Consider the following 16,522-nt stretch of genomic DNA (forward strand, 5'->3'; position numbering starts at 1 on the left):
CGCCACACTCCAAATAATCTAAACGTTGTTTCCACCTGAATTTTCAGGTACATTTTACGTGCACACGTAGCTGCAAATGCTTCAGAAAATTCAGGTGAAACTTACGTGTCCGGTGAATCCTATCCAAAACTCAGGTAGAACTTACCTGATTTTCACGTAGAATGAGAATTCTATCAAAAAATCAGGTGAAAGTTACGTGAATTTCAGGTGGAAAAAAATCTACGTACTTTTTCAGGTGGAAACAACGTGCAGATTTTTTTGGGCGCATGTTTTTGTAGCCAATAAAGTAAAACTTATGGTAGTATTTGTGTTGTTTACCAACATCTGATTTGATTCCCATTGGGATCCAGAAATGTCAGTGGGGACCAGTCGCGCAATGTTGGCTGCAAAACAAACCCATTGTGCGAGATATGGATGACACCCGCCTGTGAAAAACATGTTGATTTTTTTCATTCAATCGATAGAACGCCTGTTTCTGAGCCACGACATATTTTTTCACTCATAGACTCATTTTTTCACACTCACTCATGACTGCTTGGCATTTAGCTCATAGGAATGACAGCTCGGCTGTTGCGTTTGGGAAAAGCTTAACGAATAAAATACGAATTTAATCAGAGCCTGATAGCTGGTACAGCCAGTTTATTTTCCGGTTCTTACTTCTCCTCTTCTCTAACCCGAAGTACATCCCCAGATATGTATATAATATATTGTATGTATACACTGAATCAAATATAACAATCCCCTCTTTCCCCGAGTTGATCTAATCGTCTTCGTTTTTATTAGAAGTCATGTGATAGTCCTTATAACGTGATGGTACCCGTGTTAGACGCTGTGGTCGGGCACTCTCCAAGCTTGATGACGTCGAAGGTTTCACTGCTGTTGTAACTGCCGGTGCTTGATGATCTATTTGCTGATCCAAATCAGCAACTGGTTCTTCGATCTGGCTGGTAGTATGTGGTGATATAGGAAGCTTCTTTAGATGTGCTGAATTCCTTTTACGTACTGCTCCATTTGAATCCTCGATGATGACCGAATTACCTTGTCTTTCAATCACTGTATAGGGTTCCCTGTGGAACAAAGGAGATAGTTTGTTCTGCCTCACGAAACTTTTCACCAGCACTTGATCACCCTACCTAATATCGGATTCTCGAGCTTGATGAACACGATCATATTGAGCTTTGGATGCCGTTTTGTATGAGATATCCCTATCCCGAATGTCTTCGTTCTCATTGGTGTCTTCGGGTTTTAACTCAGGTAGCCAGTCCTTAAATTTTCTTCCAAATGCTAGTTCAGCAGGAGAACGGCCCGTGGCTGAATGAGGGGTGAATATACGTAATTGAACTCTTCTAAATCACGTTTCCAATCTGATCGTTTCAATGCCGAAATCCGGAGTTGCTTGAGGATGCTCCTATTTTGTCTCTCCACTTCGCCGTTTCCTTGAGGCCAGTATGGATTGGTGTGCTTGACTCGGATGCCGTAGTAATCACAAAATTCCTTCATCTCGCCGCTAGAGAAATTCGGTGCATTGTCGGTTGTTATGCTGTTTGGAATTCCCAATCGTAGTATAGTAGGTCTTAATCGATTTAATATGTCAGCGGTGGTAGTTTGCTTCATAGTCTCGATGATTTTTTATCGGCTGTACATATCAATGATGACTAGCAGGGAATCACCTGATGGAAGTGGTCCCAGCATATCCATGCTGATGTCGCTCCACGGTGCGGTAGGAAGTTCACGAATTGACATAGGTTCTGGTGGTCCGGGTACGTTGGTTGCTTGGCAATCTAGGCAAGATCGTACACTACTTTCTGCTTCTCGATCCATCGTTGGCCACCACACTTTAGCTCGTAGCCGTTGTTTAGTGCGCTCGATTCCCGGATGGCCAATGTGTGCGAGTTGTAAGACCTTTTTACGAAGTCCGTTGGGTATAATGAGACGTTCTCCGCGCAAGAGTGTTTCGGCAACAACCATCATCTCAGATTTGAACGGTAAGTATTTCTTGGTAGTTTCATCCCATTTACCTGTCAATAAAGCTTTCTTAACTGCAGTAAGTTCTTTGGCTATGTCTTCCAGGAAGATAGCGGTCGGTTTGGACGTTTCAGCAATAGCTAATAGCATGGCTTCTCCTTTTACATCGTAGGTGGTACAACGGTCAAACTTTGCTAGACGAGAAATTGGATCCGCAATGTTAAGTTTTCCCGCAATGTGTACGATTTGGAATCGAAACGACTGCAAGCGTAGCGCCCATCTTTCGATTCTTGGGCATGAACGATGATTCGGTCCAAAGATTACTTTTAATGGCTGATGGTCGGTCACTAGAAAGAATTCAAGTCCTCTTAAGTACATTTCCAGCCTCTCGGTTGCCCAAACGAGTGCGAGACTCCTTCTCGTTGTGCGCGTATGCCATTTCCGCCTCAGACAACCCCTTGCTGACATAACAAATAACCCTTTTAAGTCCGTTTCGTTCCTGGATCAAAACAGCTCCTAGCCCGGTTGGGCTTGCATCCGCTATTAGAAATGTTCTGTCTATCGGCGAATAGTACCCCAGGTTCTTTGGGTCCGTGAGTATCTTCTTTATTTGTGCAAACGCCTCCTTTTGTTCCTTCTGCCATTGGAAATTGACGTTTTTCTTCAGCAGCTTTCCTCGTTTTCCTCGTTTGTCGGGTGAAGATCACTGCGTCCAGATTTTAGGACTATTGTGATATACCCTTTTGCTGTGAAATACGCAAGTTATCTCAGTAACATGTTTGTCACTGAGACACCTTGGTATCGACTGAACTCAAGACCATCTATTATTGATGAATAGAGATCCTGAGTTACAGTATGTGACTCCCCCATTCTGGCGAGACTAGCTTTATGAAGCCAACCACGTCCTTGGGGGATAAGATCCATATGTCAGCAGGCCCTAAAAAGGGCTTGCTGAGAACTTTGAACCTACGTTGGGTGAGTGCACTGCAATAGCAGAGGATGTGTTCTGATGTTTCTCTCTCCTCGTCACAGAAGCGGCAATTTGAGGTTTGGATTGCTCCGATCTTTTGTAGATGGTATCTGCAGGGGCAGTGTCCAGTTATTAGACCGGTGTAGATGTTGAGATCCCTTTTGTTGAGACCTAATAGTTGTTGGGTTTTCTTGGGGTTAATCGTTACGAGCCTTTTGGATTGGCTCGTATGGGGAAGTGCATTCCAGTTTGATGTGATTTGACTGACCATATATTTGTTCAGTTCCATTTTTACAGAGCAGTCTGAGATCCCGCAGAAGGGCTCAGGGCCAATGAACCTTTCATTAGATCCATTCCTGGCTAGCTAGCTCCTTCAGCAGCTTGCGTAAGGGTGTTGTCAATGTGGCCAAATTGGGTATAAACTTGGCCAGATAATTAATCATACCCAAGAAACTTCGGACTTCCTCACAGGTACGTGGATCACGAAAACTTTTGATAGACGCTACCTTCTCTTTGGGCTTTGGTGGACTTTGGGCAAAGGCACACTTCTTCATGTTGATCGTGAAACCGCTTGACCGTAGGCGTTCCAAAACAACATCCAACCTATCATCATGCTCCTCCTTGCTGCCGGCAAACACTAATATATCATCGATGAATGGCTTCACGCCGGGGATACCACAAAGGACTCTTTCGATAATGCTCTGAAAGATTTCAGATGCACAATTTAGCCCAAACATGAGCCTTTTGTATCGGTAGTAGCCAGAGGGTGTAGCAAACGTTGTGATATAACGAGATCCTTCTGCGAGTGGAATTTGGTGGAAAGCTTTTACCAAGTCAATCTTTGAGAACCACTTACAGTTGTTGAGCTGAGGGATGATACTGTCGAAGGTCGGCAGAGGATAGTGTTGGGGAATGATTGCTTGATTGGCAGCTCTCATGTCCACGCACAATCTTACGTCCAACGGATTTGACGATTTCTGCCTAACTACAAGTCGAGATATCCAAGGAGAATCACGTGGTGCCGGTTCGATAACATCTTGCTGCAGCAGTCTCTCGATTTCCTTCTGGGTCCCATCACGAAGAGGAATGGGCACATGACACTGCGTTTGTTGCATTGGTTTGATTGAGGTATTTATTTCGATTTTTGCTTCAACTCCGATGACCTTTCCAATTTTGTCCGCTTCGTGCTCCAAAGCCCAAACTGATGTATTTATGTGCAGGATTCCTAGCTGCTTCGCTGTCCGTTTGCCTAACAAGCATTGTCCCTCACCCTCAACGACATAAACCTCTGCAGTAATTGACTTGTCTTTTGTTGCGATATCTGACGTGAACATACCGGCAACCTTTATGGGGTGATTTCCGTAGGCTTTCAGAGTCTTGTTTGTATCCCGTGTTTGATAGTCCACCCGTACGGAAGCTTTCTTCAGATGGTCCCAGGTCTTTCGGTCGATTACATTGACTCCTGCTCCTGAGTCCACTATCCATTCCATTTTAACTCCTCACACAGCGCAAGTAACCTTTTCACCGCAATCTGGTTCAGCAGCAAACAGGTATTGAACATTATCTTCTCCGTCTGCTTCTTCGAAACTGTTTTCTGAATAGTCCGAGTTCATTACGCTTCCTTCTGTGTTAACCTGTCTGAGTCGATGATCTTTCTGCTGAGTTCTGGAATCTCTAGATTTGGTCTTGCAACGTTTCTTAAAATGTCCTGTTAATCCGCACAGGTCACATTTTCCCTTCTTAGCAGGACATCCTTCGTCATTCGCGTAATGACCGATCCTCCGGCAACGATAACACTCTCGTTTCCTTCCTGTAAAACTCGTGATTTTGTTCACTTCGCTATCCCCTGTTGCTCCGCTTGCTTTGTGCTTTTCAATGGTTTCAAGCGATCGTCCAAGATCGACTGTCTCCGCTAGACTCATATTGGGTTTAGTTAATATTTTGGCCCTTAGTTCATCTGAAATCCCCTTTTCGAAGATTTGTTCCTTGATCTCATCGTCCAGATGGTCATCGTATTCGCAAAGATTTCCTTGTTCGCGCAATCTTAACACAAATTTCTCGATTGATTCTTCGGCGGATTGTGCTAGATTCCGAAACTTATGCCGTTCAAGAGGAAGACACTTCATGGGAAGGAAATAATTATCCAAGATTTTAATTGTCTCCTTGTAGATATCAGACCCAACTGGCACTGCAGGATCTGCGTCGCCCCGCAAACCAAAATATACATCCTGCACCTGATTGCCAGCGAAGTGAAGCAGGTATGATTTCTTCCTAGATGCATGTGCGACGTTGTTTACATCGAGAAATATTTCAAAAGATCTTTTCCACTTTTTCCATCTTGCTGATACTGTAGCCGTGTCACTGGTATCGAATGGTGGCATGCCTTGACTGTACGGGTTGGTAGCCATTTTGTATTACGAGTTGTCACTGCGCGACGCGAAATACTTTTCGACGAAATACCGACTTTTTAGTTACGATACGACCGATTACACACCTGTAATGCTTTCGCCCGATTCCCGATTCCTCGTCGCCAATGTTGCGTTTGGGAAAAGCTTAACGAATAAAATACGAATTTAATCAGAGCCTGATAGCTGGTACAGCCAGTTTATTTTCCGGTTCTTACTTCTCCTCTTCTCTAACCCGAAGTACATCCCCAGATATGTATATAATATATTGTATGTATACACTGAATCAAATATAACATCGGCCCATAATAAAATCAAGTTCCGAGGAACTTTCTTCCGAATTTTTATCTGTCAAACTAATTGATGCGTTGTTTTGCGCATCTTTAGGCGAATCCAGCGCCCTATTTCCGAAGTTGGGTATAAGTTGCCTGTATCTGGAGAAAAATCCAACTTCGGTATAAAAAGCGTACTAACTTTGTACTAACTACATGCAAGGATGTTATCGATCATTTAGTATAATTTGCGTTCGATCATTTAGTAGTTTGTCAATAACTCATTCCCGAAGCTGAATATTAAAATGTGTTATATGGTTGACTTCTAGTGCGAAGATTTTGCTACAGCTCTTCCTAATGATTCGTTGTTAGAATTCAACTAATAACGGAGTTATGGCGCAAGTTGCAGTAACTTGAACTAAATGATTGGAATTTCGTTATCATTTAGTCTAAGTTACTGAAACTGTAGCTATCACTCCGTTACTAGTGGAATTCATACAACGAACCATTAGGCAGAATTGTAGAAAAACCTTCGCTCTAAAAGCCCACCATACAACACTTGGTAAAATCCAGCTTCTGGAATGAGTTATTGAAAAACTAGGACTAATTGAGAGAACGCAAATTACTAAATGATCGATAACATCCTTGACTACATGTATTCACCTTGCTCCCAGATATTTATCTTTGCTCCAGATCCTCTAGTAGCGGAATGTTGTTCTTCCTGCCATAAGAAGTGCCACACATAAGTAATATTGTTGGATTGTTAGTGTAATATTTACATTTTACAAGTAACATTTGCGAAAATGGAATGAAATGATGATGGTTTGTACGCAAATTTACCGAAACAAAGACCGTCCACGCAAAATTTCGATCAGCTGATCGAATCTGTCTCATAAAATGGCTTATAGGCGCAATTTTGGCTGCAAAACAAACCTATATTGTGTAAGATAGGGATGCTACCGGGCTGCTATTTTGGCTTCAGTTTGACAAGCAAACCGATTTTATTCGCACCACCCGAATTATCATTATAATGCAGAAAACATTCAGCAGCATGTACACTAATCATATGTCAAAGCTATTGAACGCTAGCGCCTCTTTTGGCACAATCGCGTAGCACAGATGTATTCCAAATCATCCGTTCACTCACAAAAAACTCCGCATTATATTCATGAGTTTACACATGGATTTTTGCAATGGGGGTAGCGAAATGGATTCCATAGTTTCGACACATATATTCCATGCGCCCACATGCATTGCATGAGTGTTCACACATACTATCCATGTGGGTCATAGTATCCATGTGTGAATTTATATGCAATTAAGTATGTGCCAACTCATGATATGCATACATATTTCAAAATACATGGATTTTTGCCATAAAGTATGTGTCGATTTTCCTGAGTGTTGAACACATGAACAATGTTGAAATCTGAAATGAGAAGTGTTACGTCTGTTTGTCTGTGTTTTTAGGCTTCCAAAAGGAATCAAATAATCTTTACGTTTGGAGTTCCAAGAGGATTCTGTTAGGAAACCCAAAAGGCTCCGCTCGGAATTCCAAAATCATACTGTTCGGAAACCATAATGGTTCAATTGACCTTGAACCCATATTTTTTGAAGCCTCTAACTGTATTTTTAAAATCAAAAACAAAAACCAAAAAAGTGCTGAACCGGCCTGAAAAATTACCCCAAGTGCGTTCAAAATCGGGCCAATCTTGAAAAACAACACTAAGTCTTTTACGATTTTTGCTTTAAATTTTTAAAATACTTAGAGGCGTTAAAAAATATGAATTCTTTGGGAAAGTTGACCTTAAATAAGCCAAAGAATCGATTGAGCGAATAAAATTTTTTGACGGGAAAGGTCAATTGGAAAGCCCAACAAAATTCTGCTTGGAAGCCCAAAGTTGTCTGTGGATGCACGGTTCAAATGGGCGCGGAACAGACAAAAATCTATTTTCCGGAGTAAAAAGCGCTAGCAGGAAGATCGAGAACATGAATAGATGGCAAAACTGCACGGTGCTAAAATCCACGCAGAATCTATAGTCCTACGTCAAAATGAAAAATTTCTTTCCATGAACATTTTCACGCGATCACAAATATCAAAGCTATTTATTAACCAATACACACCTTCAAAACCCGTACTTGCTTTGCGTTTGCCGCCGCGACTGCCGGTTGGCCGACCACATGGCTTCCAATTCCTGTGCGTTGGCCTGCGCCTTCGACGCCAGATATGTGATGTGCGATTTTCGCTTGCTGGTGCACGTCCAATCGCCGGTGAGGTGCCCGGTGGGAACATACCCAGTTTCCTCCTGCAGCTTGCGACGCATAAAGTCCTCCTTCGAGGGCACAATGTCCTCGGAGTTGATGTCGATGATGTTGACCTCGTCCAGGCGGGCGCGCTTGGCTTTGTTGCCACCGATCAGCGACGACAGTGCCTGCTCATTGGCCAGGTCGTTCGGGTTCGGGAGTGAAGGCGAATGCACCTGGTGAAAGCCGCTGGGGCCGGGCTCTTGTTCCGGAACTGATGGTTTATCGAACTTTTCAACGGCTGCGGCCATCCTGGCGGCCCGTTTGGCCACCATTGCATTGATTTCGTTGGAGCTTATTTCCGGTAGTTTCTCATCCATGTTGAGGGAGAAGAAATCGATTTTTTCCTCATCGTCGTCGCTGGATTCGTCATCTTTTGCGGACGATTTAGGCAGAGTATTTTGATTTTTCGGGAAAGGCTTCTTGGGAAGTTTCGAATCCGGATGAACGTTTCGTGGTCGATTTGCAACCGAGTCTGGTATCAGTCGGTTTACAATTGGCTTCACGCCAGCTGGAGCAGGACCATTTTTAGCAGATGAGGAAGTACTGAAACCGATCTCCGATTTTGGTTTCGGGAGCATGCCGAGCAGTCCAGTTGCTCTCTCTGGAAGCTGGGCACTAACTGTGGGCTTGGTTTTAGGTTTATTATCATTGTCTTCCTTGAAATCTTTAAGAGATGGGATAGTGATTTGAACCTTTCCATTTTTTATGTTCGATCGTGCGCTGGCCAGGGATGGTGGCGGTGGCGGTAATGTGGGTTTCACTTCCGGAATTGCTTTCTTGTGTAGGAATTCATCGTCTTCTTCCTCTACATTCAGATTGTTGATTGTTATCTTTTTCGGTGCTGGTAAGGGTAAATGAACAACGGATTCCTCTTCATCATCTATTGTGTCGTCCGAAGTGGGAGTAGACTGTTGAGGAGGCGTTACTTTAATGTTGGATTCCGGAACATTACTAGTTTCGATTGATAGAACTGCAACTGGTGCCACTGGCTGTTCGTCTAATTCATCATGATCTGATTCTTCATCACTACTATAATCATACGCAACTAGAGACATTTTACACTTCAGCAAGAGAACTTCTCACAAGTCTTAGAAGCCAATTTTGTAAAAATATTTAAATCGAATCACGATCACAAACTTTTACTCCAAATTTTTTATAAAACGCATAACACAAAACAGTGCAAAACAATAATAAAAATCAATGACATAAACAAAAATTACACCGTATGCGCGTGTTGATGATGGTATTATGTCATTGATACTGGTACCACTAAAATTTAATTTTTCTGTGCGGGTGTCTCGAAGCGACATGTTCCGCACAGCCCGGTGGCATCCCTATCTCACACAATAGGTTTGTTTTGCAGCCAACATAACGCGACCGTATCCCACTGACAGTTCTGTATCCTAATGAGAATCAAATGTGATGCTTGTAAACAAAACACATACTATCATGAATTTTACACTGAGATGTTGGCTGCAAAAACATGGCGGCGTGCCACCCACCTGGTTCCGCATTAAATATTATTATTTTATTTTACTACAAATATTCAAAAGAATTTACAAAAATGTCATACAAGAAAACTAAGGCTATATTAGAGGTAAGTAATGGTTTGCAGTAACATCATTTTGATAAACGAATAATGAAATAATCCTTTTGGAACAAAGTGCGCTCTTTCGTTTGATGTCATTTGGACTGGTCAGCTACAGTTGCTGTTCGTCTAATGCGGTTTAACAACATTGAAAATAATTTCATTTTCTATATCGACTTCAGGAAACCAGCCAGCGACTCGAAAAATTGCATGTACCATACGAAAATGAGTTTCGAATGCAAATTCAGCATCTTCATCTGAAAGAGAAGGTAGGTATTGGAAATACTCAATAAAACAAACGCAAATGCCTGGACTTAATCCTCGGCTTAATCTATACCAGTAGAGTGGCATAATATTTTTCGAATGAAGTGGAAATAGTGCTCATGCATAACATCCAGGATAAAAATGTACCATTGATTTAATAGTATAAACCAGAGTCTATCCAGTTTTCCGCGAGCGGTAAAGGCCGCCAGCTTGTCTGCGGGTTAGTATCTGATTTGACGTTTGTGGAGGTCAACTGCACCTACCGTTTCGAGCATTTTGATCAAGGTGCCGATGAAGTGGATTTACCCCTTTTTATTTACCACATTGATCAAAATGCTCGGAACAGTGAGTGCAGTTGAACTCCACAAACCTCCAATCAGAGACTAGCCCACAGGCAAGCTGGCAGCCATTACCGCGCGCGGAAAACTGTATAGTAAAAGGTGCTGATGAAGTAAATTCAAATCTAGTAACGCTTGACCCCTTCGATTGGTGCAGCGGCTCCTCCACTCCACTGCCCAATCGGTAAAATCTGCTATGACGACCGGCTTACGACCCTATAGTTCGGACGATAGCCTATCGATCATCTGGTTGAACTGTTCTAATGGCCACCTTGGTGGGGCATAGCAGCTACAATAGAACACACCATTGATCTTGGCTATCACGACACCCTCAGCAGAGGAGTGTACCACCTCTTGGATCGGGTACCGCCCCGTCGTGCAAATAGCCGCCATCATAGACCCGTCCGCCGTTATCGACAGGGGCATTGTACGAAGATCCACCCATAACGTGATTACAGGCTTGCTTTTTGCTGGCACAGATGAGGCACTTTGGTGCCTTATTGCATTCCTGCGCCTTGTGCCCTTCTTCATCATAACGACAACACATGTTGCTACGGTCTGGGCCCTTACAGTTGTGTCCCGACTTTAAGCACCGATAGCACTTGTCCACCTAAGGCGGCTGGAGTTTGCTGACTGGGCATACTGACCAGCCGATCTGCAACTTCCCTCGTTCCATTATCTTTTTGACTTCCGCGACCGGTAACCTAAGGTGGCTACCTGCGTGCCAAAGCAATCGCCTCTTAGGCGTACAGAAGTCAACTCGACCTCTGTAGCGCATTGGTCTCTGACAGCAGAGACGACGTCGTCCGCGTCCGTGACCTCGTCTAGTCAGTCCCGAAGACCTCACCTCGGGGCCGTCACCCAAGACCTCTTGGGCTAGCTTCCTGTAGTCAGTCTTTTCTTCATTGGCCGTCAGGGCGAAATCAACCTTAAAGAAAGGAGCAGGCATCGGTTTGGGCACCTTTGTCAGCCTTCTCTCTTCGCACCACCCGCCTGATAAACGCATCCTGTTCCTTTCTTGCGACTCGAACAGCCTGGCGGAGCATCCGAAGGTTCTGTTTCAGTTCCTTACTGATGTTCTGCCTTGCACTCGCGAACTCGATGATATCATCGAGTTGCTCGGCGACCACCCGTATCCAAGATAGTGGCCCGCCGAGCTTGCTGATAGGGCTATACCCCATCACTTCTGAGGAGACTTCGGTGCTGATAGCTGCAGCCTCCGTCACTACACTCTACGCCTCCCTGGGAGGAGGCCTCGCCAAACCCCCCTTGGCAAAGGAATTTACCACCTAACGCGTCGTCAAAAGACATTTTTGCTTTACTCATTGTAATTCACTGCCGTCGAATCCTACTGGAGTAGTCGCGGCAGCATGCAGGGAGGCCATGCAAGGGTTGACACTTACGTGTTCAAAGCCAGATCAGCGCAAATTAGGAAAGGGCATCTGAGCCTACTCCCACCCAGCAGGCAAAGCTTGCTGGCAGGATTGGACAACGTGTTACAAAGCCCGCCAAGGTTTTAGGGGACGGAAGACAGCATAGCCATTAGCCCACTCGCCGTTTCGAGTCAATGTCACCCAGCTCTACTAAGTGAGTAGAATGTCAGACTGCCAGCCCTCGTTTTCACAATATTACGATATCCAAGACAAGGTCAGTTAACACGCGGGCAGAATGTCATAATCAGGATCTCACTGGTTTTGATCCTGATGTGCCAATTGGCACTCCCTGGGTTCCTGTGCGCTTTGCGCGGCACACGGTCGCGTTGACACATGCAGCTTTTTTAGAGGTTTAACAGGGCCCACTTCCAAGCCTCACCACGTCCTAGGCAGGCCCCCCAATTCGCATAGGCCATGGGGAGGGGTCGTAAAGCCCTTGGACATAGTCCCCACTGCCCCTAGTAGATGGGTGGTTGAAGCAAGCCAAGTGCCGTACAGTGACAGGTTTTTGATTATTTTACCAAAGAACCGGGGCTGCTCATACAAAGCTGTCAAAAAGCGTTTGTCCATGCGAACGAGGAGTCTGTTCCACATCCGTGCAATGATCCTGAAGGTGGTTTCTCGATTTGTCTGGTGCAAGATACATCGGTGTCTACCGCAAGTCCCGCATAAAACTCCGCTACCGGATGCAGCGTGTAACCCCGCACCAGCGATTATTTAGTGCGGCTGCCTAGACTACCTTGCACCATTTACGGTAACGGTCGGCCATCGTAGTGAGTAGCGGTGGATGGCACTGATCCGCTACTTTCAGTTCTAGTGGTTCACCTCGAGATGGTCTTGTGTAAGTGAGAAATACCGCAGGAGTTCTTCACGAATAAGCGGACGAACTTCCAATGAGCCAAGGAGATTGGCAATGCTGCAAGAAGTGTCAACGAGACATGGGCTGTTACAAATTGCAAAGCAGCGCAATATACACCGGGGCTCACCTGCCGGGGGAGAGAAGGACCAATGTTACAAATTGCAACGCAGCGCAATATACACCGGGGCTCATCTGCCGGGGGAGAGAAGGACCAATGCGTATATATACCACTGCTATTTTTACTGACGACCACGCTAGCAATTCGGATAACACCACTTTTCACTGAACTGAACAACGTGTTCTCCTCATCACGCTTACTTTACGAATGAATGCCTAAAGTTGAATTTGAATTTCTTCAACCGCGTTGCCTAAGCAACCAACTAAGATTCTATGATTGCTTTGATGTCTTGCATTAAAATTTCAAATTTTTGTCATAGCACTCAGTAGCCTAGCAACTTATTAATCTATGGTTGCTATGATTGGATTTTGTTCCCAACATGGGCCAAAGCCGCTGTGGAAGATCTAAAAGTGGATGGACCCTACCAGTTAGCGGGAGCGTAGCAAAACACGTATCGGTGCTATCGCTTGGCGAACAGAATGTAGAAGCGATGGTACAAGGAACCGTCGGGGAACCGGCAAACAAAATAGATAGTGCGGAAAGCGAGAGCCTTTGAACGTTGGTTTTCGTGGTTAATTGACAGAATCCGAGGAGTTGTTGAGAAGATGCGGCATAGCGGCAGCCTGGAATGCGAATCAACAAAGGTGTGCTTCGACGGTGGCAGTAGCAAAATCTGTCGATTTTGGAATTTTTTATTATGTTTTTCGATTTTTGGAAGTAGCTGATGGTAATTCCAGAAAACAGCTATCCGTAGCTCCGGCTGGGGATCAATGAAAATAGATACTGAGGTTTGGATATGAGGTATGTCGAATGCGTCGCCATCGATACAGTGGATTGCTTGGTCAAAGGTATACAACGAGGACTGCTTGCTGGCTATGTGGTGTTAGGGATGTAGTTCGGGTGGTTGCTCTACTCCTGAACAGGAATTATGTTCATCTAACCATTGTTGTTTGGAGCTCTACCTATCATTAGAAAATGTTTCGAAATTGTTAAATATAAAAACTCTACATATCGCTTCGTAAAATTAGAGAAAATTACGTTATTTGGCTTAAACCTACTTATATAATTTCAGGATATTCTTCGTCAATTTATTTTAGAACACGAGTGGAACTTGGGGAGCTCAAAAGTAGTATCCATGTCCAAGGAAGCTGGCATTGTATCTGTCACTGAATATGTGCTACGGTCAGTTGAACTCTTTAATTTAGAAATAAACTATAGTCACCTTTGTTTTTGATCTTAGGCTACGTTCAAAACTAACTATTCAACAGGTGATGAATGATCTCTTGGAGGTAGAACACGGTCTACTGGCGGAAGTTGTTAGCAATTCCTACTTAGGTAAATGGAAAATCATTTCAAAGCAAAGTCTCTGTTTTATCCTGATTCTCGTACTATCCGCAGACACTTCCTGTTCAACCAATCTTCGTGAAATCCTGCGCGATAGCTTCAACTCCGTATTGGACGACCTTTGCATCGATCCAAGTGTAATTCCCTGTAACTATTTGGAACTTCTTAATCCTCACCTACCAGATTCGGAGATGGTCCGCGTGCGGACCCAACACGTTCATTTGCTGCTCGCGAAGGAAAAGCTTCACGCACTGACTGAAGCTGTAGGTCTGCAGGTGCCATGGAGATTGGAGTGTGACGAACGTCGCCGCACAACATTTGGGCGAATTATGCGAGAAGCAGTGCGAAATCGGGCGGATGCCCTCGAAATACTCTTTACCTCGGCAAAGATGAAAACAGTATCGTGGAAATATTTCCTCGCAATACTCCACCTGGTGTCGATTGCCATCGAGTGCGACAAGGTGGAGATAGTTCGCGTGAAAGGAATTATGAAAGAGATGTTTGCACAGGTGGCAGAAAAAGAAGACTTCGAGCTATTTCTTATCTTGATGGTAAGTGCCAGGGAAATCTGCGCGTCCAATGAAAACGTGTTAGGTTCATATTCTGCTTGGTATAAGACTACAATCGGAGAGATGAGTTACATAATTACAAAAGAACAGTTTGTGCAGATGGTACAACTAATGACCAGAATGATCGATTTGGAGAAGGATCCTGGAGTATTAAAAGTACATATAAACATTTCTGTGTCTACTCCTTTAAGGTGCATGGAGCTGATAGTGACTTATAAGCAGATATGCCGGGCTCAACTGGCAAAGCTAGTCAATGAACAAAATCGTGATAATGTAAGCATGGATTGTGAAACGTCTATTGTCATCGATGACGATTAAATTTCGGTTTGAGCTTCATAAGCTTTATAATTGTTACCGTCACAGCTTTCACTTATCTATTTATGACCTTTCCTCATGTTTGTTTGACCATCAATTTTAAAGCTGAGAATTGTCCCGCCGTTTACTTCCAGCAAGAGGCTTCTCCCGTTCATCCCAAATCGTAACTCCGTCACATGCACATATCTTTTTGTAGTTTTCGAAAATTCCAGCCGATCTTGCTATGATTCCACATGACAGTCTTTTATCCTCGCTTACTTCTGTTATCACAACTGATCTTCCAATGATATCCCAAACCGCTAGCCGGTCGTTAACGAACCGAATCGTGGCTCGACCATTTTCGTCCGACTCGATATCATTGGAATCGTAGACAACACCTACGGAGGCGCATCCCGCTGAAATATCCCCGCACTCGTGTACATTCAGCATGTAGGGTCGACTTGCTTCCAGCCCATCTATCACACCATCTACGACGGCTCCCTTCTGGTTATCTGCCAAAGCACAAAACCGGACCACTCCTTGAACTTTACTCGATTCGTTTCCATGGGCTACAATCGCAACAGCAGACTGACCTGAACAAATTAAAATCAGGTTCTCAGGTTATCAATCTGCTCATTTTCCACTTCCCCACTACAAATCTTACCTCCGAAACCAGATAGTACCGCTCGCCTTCCGGTTCCTTCGATAAGCCGTTGAATCTCAATCCATGGAAGAGTGGTCTGCACCAGAACGCTGCCTTTGGCAAGATCTATATCCACTTCTCCCAAACCATCTAGGGCAGTCCGGATTTTATCTGCGCACTTGATGCCGGATATCTGAACAGCGAATTCGATCTGCGCTCGTTGAAGGCAATCAAACGGGATGAGTTTTTATGATAGGAAATTCCTTGAATACATTACCTTTATGCTACTTCGATCAGTCATTTTTTGCTGTCTGAATATAAGTTGCCTGAAAAAATCGAAGAACATCAGACAGGAGCAGTTGGATTCAATTTCCAATAAATTTGATTGCTGAATCACGGTGGCTTATCTGTTTCTGATCTGTTTCCTCTTTGCCTCTTTTGTTTATTTTTTTTGTTCCATCAAATTTTTTTAAGGCACCAGCAATACACCGTACCGCGTTACACCGCTGCTTTGCTTGTCGGATCGAGGCTGTCGGAGGAATAGGGCACTGCACAGAAACATCCCTTTTGCTCTTTCGTTCTTCATAACCCGCATGGAAGGATATCTAACAGCGAACAGGAATCTACCTCATCAGGACGCCAACCCTTTGAATGTGTCACGGGTTTCAACTACAGTATCCCCCCGCTTATCCGGACCTCGCTAGTCCGACGACTCGTTAGTCCGGATCTTGCTAATTCGGAATTTTCCGGATTAAAAAGTATCAACACCCATTGAAACACATTATGCTGTCAGTATTCAAATTTGTGCTGTGATTTTGTTTTGGTTCATTTGTATGGATTTGACAGTCGGATTAACGAGAGAAACCCCGATAGTCCGGCCATACATTTGTCGGATCAGCGGGGGTATACTGTAGTTCGAATCTCAACTATGCATTTCAACTGTGAATTTGAAAATATTTCGCTCAGTAACACGTTGACATTTAATTGATTTTGCCCAAACGGGAGAATTTCGCTTGTGCATTTCGCAACGGCTTTCGACGCCATCTTTTTCTTTTGTAGTCTGCTTTCACTCGTGCACACACGTGGTTCGGTCGGCTCGGGTACATCAATTTTTAATAAAATTTCGGCTGATGAAATAAGAAAACAAGGAATT

General features: G+C 44.0%; 3 protein-coding genes across 5 annotated transcripts; 1 reads left to right on the top strand and 2 right to left on the bottom strand.

Moving 5' to 3' along the window:
• Positions 1–7,699: 7,699 nt before the first annotated feature.
• On the bottom strand, positions 7,700–9,115 carry LOC134210638 (proline-rich protein PRCC). Its single transcript, XM_062686790.1, has one exon. It carries the CDS (start codon positions 8,972–8,974, stop codon positions 7,739–7,741), a length of 1,236 nt encoding a protein of 411 aa, XP_062542774.1. The 5' UTR covers positions 8,975–9,115; the 3' UTR covers positions 7,700–7,738.
• A 55-nt stretch (positions 9,116–9,170) lies between these two features.
• LOC134210639 (uncharacterized) lies at positions 9,171–14,750 on the top strand. Of its 3 annotated transcripts, XM_062686791.1 has the most exons (6): positions 9,171–9,229; positions 9,425–9,516; positions 9,690–9,776; positions 13,592–13,701; positions 13,760–13,854; positions 13,918–14,750. In XM_062686791.1, exons 2-6 carry the CDS (start codon positions 9,484–9,486, stop codon positions 14,748–14,750), a joined length of 1,158 nt encoding a protein of 385 aa, XP_062542775.1. In that variant the 5' UTR covers positions 9,171–9,229; positions 9,425–9,483. The 3 variants fall into 3 exon arrangements, with proteins under 3 accessions (XP_062542775.1, XP_062542776.1, XP_062542777.1); XM_062686792.1 differs by lacking the exon at positions 9,171–9,229 and having other exon boundaries at positions 9,584–9,776; XM_062686793.1 differs by lacking the exon at positions 9,171–9,229 and having other exon boundaries at positions 9,584–9,776; positions 13,617–13,701.
• A 7-nt stretch (positions 14,751–14,757) lies between these two features.
• On the bottom strand, positions 14,758–15,829 carry LOC134210640 (copper chaperone for superoxide dismutase). Its single transcript, XM_062686794.1, has 3 exons — positions 15,647–15,829; positions 15,391–15,580; positions 14,758–15,319 (listed from the first exon to the last, which is right to left on the bottom strand). Exons 1-3 carry the CDS (start codon positions 15,713–15,715, stop codon positions 14,847–14,849), a joined length of 732 nt encoding a protein of 243 aa, XP_062542778.1. The 5' UTR covers positions 15,716–15,829; the 3' UTR covers positions 14,758–14,846.
• Positions 15,830–16,522: the final 693 nt, after the last annotated feature.

Source organism: Armigeres subalbatus, chromosome 2 (assembly GCF_024139115.2).
Source record: "Armigeres subalbatus isolate Guangzhou_Male chromosome 2, GZ_Asu_2, whole genome shotgun sequence".
Taxonomy (NCBI): Eukaryota; Metazoa; Arthropoda; class Insecta; order Diptera; family Culicidae; genus Armigeres; species Armigeres subalbatus.